Here is a 12,580-nt window from a genome sequence, read left to right as displayed (position 1 = left end):
AGAGCGGGTCAAGGAAACGAAATGTTCAATGCTGCTTGTAGCACCGTTCTGGAAGAACCAAGCATGGTTCCCAGTCCTGATGCAGCTAGCAGACATCGCTCCATGGCCAGTGCCATTGAGGAGAGATCTCCTCTCGCAGGCCGGGGGCTCGATTTGGCACCCGCACCCGGAGCTGTGGTCGCTTCACGTGTGGGCGCTCAACGGTTATCCGTTAACCTCGCAGAGGGAGTGATAAACACCATCACTCAGGCCAGAGCGCCGTCGACTCGGCGGCTTTATGCCTCGAAGTGGTCGGTTTTCTCCGGCTGGTGTACAGCTCGGAGCATATCACCTCTCAATTGTGAGGTGACGGAGGTTCTCTCCTTCCTACAGGAGCTGTTGGATAAGGGCAGATCCCCTTCCACGCTCAAAGTTTATGTGGCGGCTATTACAGCGTTTTCCAGAACAACGCTGGGGCAGTCTCTAGGAAGGAACGATTTAGTCATCCGCTTCCTCAGGGGAGCTAGGAGGCTAAATCCTCCCAGACCTCCTTCAGTTCCTGTGTGGGACCTTTCTACGGTTTTGGCGGCCATGAAAGGTGCCCCTTTCGAGCCTATCCAATCTATTAGCCTCAAGCATTTGTCTTTCAAAACAGTGTTTTTGATGGCTCTCGCTTCAGTGAAGCGCATAGGCGACCTGCACGCGCTCTCTGTGAGCCCAACGTGCTTAGAGTTTGGACCTAATGACTCTAAAGTCATACTCAAACCTAAGCATGGATATGTGCCAAAATCCCTCAACACACCATTTCGGGCTCAGGTCATCTCCCTGTCTGCCCTGCCGGGATCAAGTGAGGAAGGGGACTCAAGTTTTCTCTGCCCCATTAGGGCTTTAAGAGCTTACGTGTCCCGCTCTGCTGTCTTCAGACAGACTGAGCAGCTCTTTGTCTCGTTCAGTGGACGTTCCAAGGGAATGGCTGTTTCGAAACAGAGCCTATCCAGATGGATAGTTGACGCCATAGCGCTGGCTTATACTGCCAAGGGCCTCCAGTGCCCGTTGGGAGTTAGAGCGCACTCCACGAGGGGTGTTGCCTCCTCGTGGGCTTGGTCCAGCGGGATTTCCTTACAGGATATATGTACGGCGGCGGGCTGGGCCTCGCCGTCTACATTTATTAGGTTTTACAACCTAGAGGTTCCCGCCTTGCAGGCTAAGCTACTATCGGTGTAGCCGATTCAGCTGTCTAACTAGAACACTGAAATCGCATGCGCAATGCGCTGCCGACTGTCTTATGGGCAGAATTGTGTAAGACCCACATTTCCCGCATTTAGCTCAGGTTTCCCCACCCTGTCTATGCTATGTCATATTCGCGTCTGCTGACGCAACCTTATAAGGACAGAGGAATCCCCTCTTGTCTCTAGACTCTCTCTGTGAGGTCATGTTTTACGTCCGTGGACGTTACAATATGGGGAATTATGTAATCAGACTCTTTGTGAGTCTATCTGGTGATTATGCACTGTACACCTGGTTTGCTTCCAGTGATTGGTGTCTTTATCCCAGCACGCACGGCGTTTTACAAGGGGTTCCCGTAGCGTTTTTACAAAACGCAGTACGAGAGGACTCTCGTAAGAGAACGTACTCGGTTACTAACGTAACCTCGGTTCTCTCTAGAAGAGGGAACGAGTACTGCGTTCTCTGCCGTGCGTACGGTTCACTCTGGTTCGCTTCGGCGATGAAAATCAAGTGAATCAGCCTTCTCGAGCTCCTTATATAGAGGCTAGCCACACCCATCTCGGCGGGAAATGGCTAGGAGGGCGCGAAGCGTCCTCATTGGCCTGACGTCACCTCAGGCCTCGCTCGATAGGCTTATGCAGTTGCTGCAGAGCAGCCAATGAGCGAGCGAGCCGTCTCGCCATAGCTAAGCACTGCCGCAACGCGCTTTACATGTATGAAAATTAAGGATAATTTTTTGCTTCAGTATTTCGTGAAAAGAGACTTTTCCCGTAGCGTTTTTACAAAACGCAGTACTCGTTCCCTCTTCTAGAGAGAACCGAGGTTACGTTAGTAACCGAGTACGTTCAGCTGGCAAACTAATTCGTGAGGCATAGCTTTCTGATTTATCAAAACGATTCCATTTACACCTGGTCACATAAATGTATTTTTGCGAAACGGATTTAAATTCGATCTTCAATTCTTGCGCTTTATGCAGATTTAATGGAGTTCACGTCACCGAAAGCAACAGATATGAGCTGCATTTTTATAGATCATCAGCTAAAATTTCAAAATCAAAGACCGCAATAAGAGAGAGCAGTAACAGCCCTGGTAAGATCATTTCGTTTCTTTACTTTTAATGATGAAGATTGTGTGTTAAGCGTCTGCGACTTACTTTCACTTTGATTTGCGATAGTTTGCACGTTGGCTTGATGCAGTTGCTCATCTGCGGTGATGCGTGTTCCAGCGCGTCGTCATATCTGGATATAACATAATAGCCTATACAACGCTCTCACACGTTTTTTTTTTTTTTTTTGCATTTTTGGGAGGAGTACAATTTACATATGTGGTTTCAAAAACCATATGCATTTACACTTGTCCAGTTTCGTCTGGAATGCGTCTCAGATCTCCTCCTGAAGTGGTTTGAGGGATCGGATTCAAATCCGTCTCAAATGCGTTTCGGAGGGCATTTAAACCTGGACTTTTCACGATCGGATAGCTATCCGATCTGAGAAAATGCATGAAGTGGCCAGGTGTAAACAGCCCCCATGACAAAAACATACGCACGAAAGCCGAAAACAAACGCTGGTTGGCCTCTCACGTCCAAATTTGACGAAGTGGTGGGGGAAGTGACGTATGCGTAAAGCAGTCGAATTTTGTAGTTCTTTTTGTGCTCTTGTTACTACCCGAACACCGAAGTTACATAGTGCCAGTAAAAGCGATACAGACCCTGTCAGGCTATGGCAGACGTGTCTTTCAACCTATTGTAAGTCGATGTACCATCACAAGGATCTTGGAAATATATTATGAAGGTTGAAAAGTTACATAGTGTCGCTTTAATTCCCAGGGATTTACAGTAGCTATAGATTGTCAGTTGTAAAGTGTTTAATATGTGGCATTGAGGAATTAATATTTTTAAAGTGTATTGTATGTGCACTTATTTTGTGGCAGATTCCAGATGGTTTTTGAAACAAGCAAATGGCAGGTATATCTGAAAAATATCTGAATAAAACTAAATCACAAAACTTTGGCACAAAGTAGTATAATAGAGCTTAAAGCACCACCAAAAGCAAAAGTTTTAAAACATTTTTATTATAGTGTCATCTTGAGGGAAGAAAATTAACTTCAGCAGCAGTAAGGTAACCTTCACAGGTTTCTAAAAGATCTAAAGGGACTTTGATACTAGCAAGCAATCTCATTTGTAGGGCATCACTTTAAAATAATTCAAAATCTGTTTCTTTCAAAGTATGTGTCTTTAAAATATAGATGAAGAATTGGCACATATACATATATACATATACACATACACACACACACACAGCTTGTGATATCACCATCAATGAATGAATCAACAGAGATACACATGCATACATCTCCATTGATTCATTCATGTTTATTTATCCCTTTATGAGTGGACACACCCCTTACTGCTGATTGGCTACAAGTGTGTTTTGGTGCTCTGTCCAATTCACTTTCAACAGTGTTTCTCAGAAATCGCTTACTGCACCTTTAAGTGACTTTGAACATAGTATGGTTGTTGGTGCCAGACGAACTGGTCTGAGTATTACAGAAACTGCTGATCTACTGGGATTTTCACTCACAGGCACCTCTGGGGTTTACAGAGAATGGCCCGAAATAGAGAAAATACCCAGTGACTGTAGTTCTCTGGGCGAAAATGCAAGGATACTGGATTCTGAGTAGCTGTCAATGTTTTTGTCATTCATCATCTGAAAAAAAATTTTTCTGAAAGTGATACCAACTATATTTCTCTGTGCCATTATCATTGTAGTTGTGGTGTGGACTCTGCTATTCTTTTATATTTAGAATGATTTTCAGAACTATTTCAGAACTATCTTTATTGTTATAGTTATCATCCTTGGTGTGAAAGGGCCTTAATGCTGTAATGCGTGACATTTATTAGCATTTGTTGTCACCTTCTCTCACCTTTAAGATTTTTTAATCAAGCTGTGGTGGAAGAGTGAGAAAGACAGAACCCCAAAAGATGATAAGAAGAAAGAGGACCTTTATACCTGCACAAATCTGTCACTTCTCATGTTTAGGGATAACTAGAAAATACACTAACAAATGCATTGCTAGTTATTGTTAGTAAACCCATTAACTAACTTTAACTAATGGGACACTGTTGTAGCATTACTGCAAAATCTATTAATAGCTGATTTGGAGGCCCTGGTAACTGAAAAGTGTTGTATTTCACAAACAGCAGAGGGCGCAATAAACCAGGCAAAAATGATTATGAATTATGACGATTTTTTTTATTCATTAAAACAAACTAAAGCGAATGTTGAGCCCTTCATTATTTTGTGTTTAATTTAGAGAATGTGGCCTGTAACTAATCTGTTTTGAAGACTCAGATACTTGTTAACAATCACTTTTAAAACTTTCCCAATCTAAAGCATGTTCGAGGAGCACCTTTTTTTGCACATATTTCTAAACCGTTTTAATCATCAGAGATTCAATAAGGGTCTAAAACTGATGTAGTAATGTCTTGACAAAAAATCTGAATCAGAATGATCTTTAAAATACAGTATCCTGAAAAAAGGATGTTACTTTTTTTGCTGAGTTTATATACCATAATGTCTCTATTATATACTATTTATTTCATTCTTTTCTGGTGGTGATTCTCATTAGATTCTAAATAATGTAATACAATTGTTTGTTTGTTTGTTTTTTATCAAAAATGAATGCATAGCTTATTCAACAATTACTAATGATTAAAAAAGTAGACTCATCTACAAGCAGCATCTTCAGTCACAGGCTTTACTCAGGACAGCGACCCGCTGATGTGTGTCACTTTGCTCTGTTTCCTGCACCAGCCTGAGGACAAACACAGACCATTGTGTGAGTCATTCTGTTGACCCGATCGTGTATCAGTTCTGAAAAACATTTCTCTTAACCCAATTAACTAATCACTCTATCTGAACATGTTTAAATACATTTGTAGGCCCCTATATCCATTACTGTCTTTAAAACATTTAAATATTTAAAAACAGAAATAACAGTTCTCTCACTGTTTGCTTTATAACACTATCCTGAAACACTTTCAGAGCCAAACTGCCAAACCCATACAATCCTCCTTCTTCCATAACGTGATGTAACAGCAAAACCAGCCAATGACATTCTTTTTATTTTTACTAACCCTTATTGTGCTAAAATTACAATGGAATGATTAGGAAATAAATACAATATAAGGGCTTTAGAATAGGCACATGTTTATGTAGTTCAGGATTTCAAGGCTTTGTCAATAATAATTTAAGCAGCTTCCTGATCTCATTGTTGTCTTAAACACAATAGAGGGAGCCGAGGGTGAGGGCAACGATTGGTCCACTGCACGTGTTCTTTCAATGCCTTTCTGAATCGCGTCACCCACACTCCTTCTGCCTAACAAGCTTCACCCTCCGTTGGGCAAACAGACTTCTAACTGTGACTGGGGGTGTGGCTTTAAACTGGCTTGACCAGATTTCCCAGGAGTCTGTGTGTTTTTTCTTTGATAGACATAACTGACACCAGTGGAGCGGAGGGAAAACTCGCACTAGCACATATTTGTGTTCCTGGAAGCTGCAATTGCCTCTGATGAATTCCAAGGACTTTGTGAACGCTTCAACAGGTCCGGCTTAGATCCTGTACAAGTCAGTGGCCAGATAAAAGTGTTGACAAAAAATCTGGGCAAATTGAAATGAAGCAATATTCAATCTTCCAGGGATTAAAAGCAATAACAGGTAATTTTTCTCTTTATTTGATCAGTTTAGAAGGGAGAAACCATGATATCCAGGACTCAGATAAAATATTCTTATATAAAATGTTCAGCCCTCTCTAGGTCAATGGAAGATCTCAATGTAGTTATGGAAAAGAGAAATTATCATTATATACACATATACATACATACATACATACATATACATATACATACACAGTAATCAACATTCGAATTGGATCAAAACCTTTCATCAAAGTTATACATGAATTTTGAACAATAACTGTTCTTGTCTTAGGACAACTTTGATGAACTTTTTTGATCCACTTCAAATGTTGACTGTGTGTGTGTGTGTGTGTGTGTGTGTGTGTGTGTGTGTATATGTATATATATATATATATATATATATATATATATATATATATATATATATATATGATAATATACTTTAAAAGATATATTGAATGTAATCTGAATGTAAATGTTAATTGCAATTGAATGGAAATGCATTATAGTGTAAATTTATATTAAATGCAATTAGTTGAACGTAAGAGTGTTTTATTTTTTTGACCCACTTAACTATTTATATACAGTTTCTTAATTACATCTATTTTCTTTGAAATATGGATAAATTGTATCACCGAAAGTACTGATGAGCATTTATGGTAAACTGAAATATACTTTAATGTCAGCTTTAATTACATTTGAATGTCACATGTTTAAATATATTTGTAATTACACATTATATTAATTTAGTACATTTAAAATACATTACCTTTAAATGTATTGTTGAATAAAACACTACAGTTAAAATTATAATCAAGTACTATAAATATGCTTTAGTATGTTAGTCAACACATTGATATATATATACCTTTAGGATTTGAAGTACACTACAAGTGCATGCACTTCTTTTTCACATGGCCAGTAATTAAATATTCTATTATTCGGTGTAGGCTAAATGATACACAATTTTCGTTCATGGGAAATAAAGGTGTAAATGTTCAATAGCTTCAATGTATACTATACAAGCTATACAGACTTTGAATTAAAAAAAATAAACCCTATACCCTGAGATATGTTCCTGGAGTAAACAGTCTGACACGTACAGTAGTCTTGGTCTCTCATTATATTACAATATTCATCATTGACTTCCAAAAAGGAGAGTGGGAACGTATCAGCATATCAGCTGTAGAACATAAACTGATGGTTCTTATAGAAAGCAAAGAGACTCTAATAAACAAATAAAGAGGCACCTCTGATCCAATACAGCAAATTCAGTAAACAAGCATAAGCTGAAGACTGGGTTAGAGAATGTTGTGCAAAGCAGTAGAATTAATGTGTGTAGAAAACAAAAGCCACTCTTATATTCATAAGCTTTCTCCCTAAGGAGCTTGGGTGGGCTGTTCTCACACACGCATGCAACTGCAGTCTGTCCTGTGTGAAATCCCTCTAGTAACCGGATAGTCAGTGATTTGGAGTGCTCCATTTTACTTTCCTCAGACAAGTTCGGTATACCCACCCCTTGGCATTATGCTCACTTTCCAAAACCACAGTCCAGCAGGCTAGACCAAGGATAAAAACATCAGCAGTCATGCTTCTTACTTTTCGTATATAGCAAGCCAGTCAGTGAGTTATTTAGAAGCAAACTCCTGTGAATGCTCATATATCATGTTCTGTACAGTGTCTGAACAGACATTATAAATTACAGTGATCATGATGAATGTGCAGAAGTGAAATGTGGACTGGGAAAACTGCACAGGTTTGGAATCAAGGCCTTCGTTTAATCCTTCATTTGACACGAGAGCTGCAGCTGAAGGCAAAATGCACTGAAAAGCATCTGACAAAAATGTGAAACTCCGTGCCAACAGGACGTCTGTGATTTTACAAGAAAAACACATGATCACGCACCAGTGTTGTTATTAACTAAAACTAAATCTATATTAAAAAAAAATCACTTTCATTAATTGAAATAAAGCTGAAATAAGATCAAATATACATATTCAATCAAAACTTAAAGCGTAAACGAAAATTAGAAATTGTAGTACTAAAATTACAAACTAAAACTGAAATGAAAATAAAGCTAAACAGAAATATTAAAAAATGCTAACAAAAATGACAGAAGGACAACAAAATCAAGTCAAAATATAAAAATATAAAAAAAAATTATTAAAAAAATTATTAAATATTATAATAGTATATAAAGAATGTTAGTGCTAATACTAATAAGTTAACAATGTCACACACAAAGATAAATCATTTCTAAATATTTGTATAATTCATAAAGTAAAAACTGCAAAAATAAAGTAAAAATTGCAGTATACAAAAATAGTTAGCATATTTAAAAAAAAACAAAAAAACAAAGGAATACTTCTGTCATTATTATTTTTTTCACCCTGATGTTGTACGGAGCCCCTAAGGGGACACGGTCATGTAAAAAATTTGATTGAAAATTCATATATTTGATTTTATATAAATAAAATGAAATATAATATTTAAAAAATTTACTTAATTTTTTAGAGTTTGCTTTTCGGGGAACACAAAACTTTTACGAGGCTATAAACTTAAAAAGGTTTTTTATTTTTTTTAAAGTACATTTTAAATCATAATGTTTCACTAATGTTTTGTTGTTTATAGACAAGTGACTCAATATGTCTTCTGTGGTTATTTGCAGGGTATGAGAAGCAGAGGGAAATTTTACACACATTCAACACTCAAATCTAAGAGCATATCTGACCTGCTCCCCATCAAGGTCAGTCATGAAGGACCGCATGGAGGAGTTGCGTCAGCGGATGAAGGCCAGCGATAAGATGCTGGACAACAACGCATTCAACAAGGAGGAGGACATGGACCCGTCCTCGCTGATAGGCCTGCAGGCCGTGATCTTTGAGGAGGAGCCCGTCCTGGAGAACTTCCTGAAGGAGGCGCAGAACATCCGTGACAGCATCGAGGAGCTGAACTCTGAAGTCAATAAGTTTGGCCAGCAGCAGAGAAACTTTATGGCCACCATCAGGCGCCTCAGCATCATGAAAAAGGAGAGTAGCATGACGCGAGACATCAAGTTGTTGGCCGAGAGCCTGAATAAAAAGCTAGATGCTCTTTCCAAGCAGGCCAAGCGAACCGAGGCAGAGCTGGGCCCGGACAACGCCACGTCCCGTATCCAGAAGGCCCAACACGCAGCCCTTTTCCGCCAGTTCCAGCAAGTAATGCGACAACACAATGATGCGATCCTGGCCAAGCAGGACAAATGCAAGCAGTTTATCATCCGGCAGCTGGAGGTTTCGGGTCGTGAGGTGTCCGAAGAGGAGGTGGATAACATGATCGAGCAGGGCAAGTGGGAGATCTTCAATGAGAACATCTTAGTCGATGCAAAGATCACTCGTGCCCAGCTCTCAGAGATAGAGCAACGCCACAAAGAGCTCCTGAACCTGGAAAGCAACATGAAGGACCTGAGAGATCTCTTTCTAGATGTGTTCATGCTGGTGGAAGAGCAAGGGCACCAGATCGAGAACATACAAGCCAATGTGGAGAAGACACAAGACTATGTATCAGACTCAAAGGAGAAGTTCACAACGGCTGCCAGATACAAGAAGAAGAACCCTCTCAGAAGACTGTGCTGTTGCTGCTGTCCTTGTTTCAGATAGCGGCTGGCAAAATAAACAGTGCCAAAGTTTCTCATTTACTGTGCTCTCAAGGGAAGAACTGGGGTCTGAATACAATGGCAGACATCGACCTCTGTCTGATGAAAATTAAAAAGCAAAGGCACAAAGCACTTTTAGACTACATTTAAAAAAAGGAAGGCTCTGTAGCAATGAAGACTTAGCTGGGGTGTTGACATGCAATACAAGTGGTTATATAAAGATTTCACAAGATGTTATGATGTCTTGTTATATCACAATGTGTAAGTTGTAGTCAAGGTTACATTTATCTTGAATTTTATTATTGTGGAAAAAGCCACACCATTTTGTACGTTCAAATTTAATTTAATTTGTTCCCTTCAGTATTATTGTTTATAGGTCATTTGTATGCTTTAGATTGATCAAATATCTGAGCTAACATTATATAAGACTAGCAAACTATGATACCACGCACCGTCTAATATTTGCTCATAGTTAATTAGCCGTTACTCTGGACTGGAGCTGATTAGAATGAAACTGGTTGGGCTCATGATGAGGTGAATAATGAAGACATGTTGGTGAGTCAACAGAGCAGGTATCAGGTGTCGATACAATTTCTAGTATCTGGGTGTGTCTACATTTTCAGATGAAAACGTGTTGCACAGAAATTGAAGGAGAAGAACATTATTTATAAATGCAATAAAAGCATTTAAAGTTACCATGAAATTTGCCGTATTCAGTCCCAATATTCCAAGTAAATAAATGTGTCAATATTCCAAAAACAAACATCTGAATATTGTCAAAACTTGAACATTATTCTTGTTTTCTTACTATGAATAAATTATTCAAAAATGCATTATTTGATTTCATTTAATTTCAAATTGCATACAAAGAGAATGTATGGTACGAGTTAAAGGGACACAAATTGGATACAGTCATAGTAGGAAGTCCTTACAGGAACATAAAGGTAGGGTAAGCAATGTGTTTCACAAACACTTTTTGTTATACTGGCGGAAACTCCACATCCTGATAGCAATCAATAATAGAAGTGGTCTAAATATGTAAAAAATTTACATATATCTTCTGTGGAAGTCTCAGGACCAAAAAATGTTTTGTCCAATTACTGCATTCGGTCTGAATACAATGATAAGATGTCCTACCTGCCTGTCAACGTATGTATTTGCATACCTCCTCACACCTGCTTGTGCAGACGTCACACGATCCATGAGTCTATGCAGAGTTGTAGACAGTCATCGAGCGGCACAAACAAACAGCAGCCACCTTTTACAGTTCCTCATGAACCAAGACAACAAGATTATGCTGCATTCACACCATGTCGTAGTGATGTAGTACTCGAGTCCGGTCTCGAGACCGATTTCTGCTTTCTCGGACTCGACTCGGACTTGTTCCTTCAAAGACTCGGTCTTGACTCGGACTCGGCATAGGCGGTCTCGTCCCCAATCACTAGTCCACTAGAATACACACTAGAAAATTTGTATTTGCTCTGCATGTCCTAACTATGATTAAAAAAGTTAACATGTTGATGACAGAGCAGCACTGTTGAAGCAGTTTAGAAAAATAGGCAGAAGATGATGCATGTGGTAGGGATTTTTTTAATGATAGTAAAAGCATAGTCCATATTAAGACGTTAAGACTGCTCCTCTAAACAATTCCCAATCTGGCTTAGTCTGTAGGCCTAACTGTTGATTATTAACTGGGGTGATATTAAATCATGAATATGAAAACTGACATGTTTTTATGGTCTTGGTCTCGACTCCTAAAGACTCGGTCTCGACTCGGACTTGCTTCCTCAAAGACTCGGTCTTGACTCGGACTCGACTGAATTTGAAAACCAACAAAATCTCAATCTCGACTCGGACTCGACCCTTCAAAGACTCGGTCTTGACTCGGACTCGGCATAGGCGGTCTCGTCCCCATCACTACCATGTCGTAATTGCAGTAATTAAGAGATGGCAACCCATTACCTTCTTCTCTGAGCTGTACATGTCCTCTGAATTATGCGTTTTTATGGCAACACTATCAATGCCAAAATGAATATGAAGCAGTCAGGTCCAAATCCAAGCTTTGTGGTATGTGTCAGGAGTTAGTAAGCAGCAATAAAGCACACAAGACTTGTTTACGCATAACTTCCGTTCTCGCACATATTACGTCATTACACAGCACTTCGGTACAACATCAACAGTTCTGACTTCCTTTTCAAAATAGGAGTCCACAATACAATTCACTTATGAACTATCTGTGAATCCCATGCATGTGGTTCCGTACCCTCACTTTATCCTCCTCCTGGAAACAAGGAGTGTGAGTACCCCGCATAGCATCAGTATACTTTTTAATTTTGTGCTGCAGCCACGTAACCCTTCAGCGAACAGTCATGTCAGTCGGGGAGTACAGGAGCAGATGGCAAAATAGACTGCTTTGTGCACCTGCCATTGAGGAGCTGAAAGGGTGAAGTACCAGTTGCAGCATGTGGAGTGGCACAGTACACCTGCAAGAAGTCAGTTAGCACAGGTTTCCACAGCTGATGTTGCTGGATGGCCATTTGGACAGTGTGTTTGAGCACATGGTTAACCTCTCTCCAGCACCATTAGCTGCCAGGTAGCAGAGAGAGGAACGATGGTGACGAATATTCCTGCCTTCCAGAAAAGCAGCAGACAAAAACTGAACACCGTTATTAGTAACAATACTCAAAGAATTCCATGCCAGCTGAAGACTGATGACAGAAATGAAACCACATAATCCATAGTGACAGTGTGAGTAAAGGAGACCTCAGGGCATTTGCTGTAATAATCAGTTAATGTTATAGCAAACCTGCAGTTTGATGCAGCAGTGTCAAATGGATCGACTGTATCAACAGGCACTTTCTGCCATGGTCCATCTGGCAGCGGGAGGAGCAGGGTTGTAACCTGACAATTTTGTCATTGAGCTGACACGCGTAGCAGAAATCATCATGAACCTGAGCATCCATCTCTGGCCACCAATAGAGGTCATGAAGGTGTTTTTTGGTTCTTACCTCTCCCTGATGTCCTTTGTGCACTATGAGAGTGAA

The 12,580-nt window shown here is 39.8% G+C and overlaps 1 protein-coding gene and 1 long non-coding RNA gene across 4 annotated transcripts in view; one reads left to right on the top strand and one right to left on the bottom strand.

The window, feature by feature from the left end:
- The window catches only part of stx19 (syntaxin 19), a 27,019-nt gene extending 16,652 nt beyond the window's left edge, over positions 1 to 10,367 (top strand). For 2 of the 3 annotated variants that reach the window (XM_082175303.1, XM_082175302.1), the window contains 2 exons: positions 4,971 to 5,921; positions 8,571 to 10,367. In XM_082175303.1, the coding sequence (XP_082031429.1) occupies positions 8,656 to 9,540 (885 nt within the window). In that variant the 5' untranslated portion in view covers positions 4,971 to 5,921; positions 8,571 to 8,655 and the 3' untranslated portion in view covers positions 9,541 to 10,367. The remainder of the gene's footprint in view (positions 1 to 4,970; positions 5,922 to 8,570) is intronic. The other variant, XM_082175304.1, reaches the window with a different exon arrangement.
- LOC309502777 lies at positions 9,831 to 12,580 on the bottom strand. The gene is made up of 2 exons (XR_014207399.1): positions 10,906 to 12,580; positions 9,831 to 10,865 (listed from the first exon to the last, which is right to left on the bottom strand). It is a non-coding gene; the product is annotated as an uncharacterized lncRNA (long non-coding RNA).

Source organism: Leuciscus leuciscus, assembly GCF_965113295.1.
Source record: "Leuciscus leuciscus genome assembly, chromosome: 7".
NCBI lineage: Eukaryota > Metazoa > Chordata > Actinopteri > Cypriniformes > Leuciscidae > Leuciscus > Leuciscus leuciscus.
This window is presented reverse-complemented; position numbering and strand designations above follow the sequence as displayed.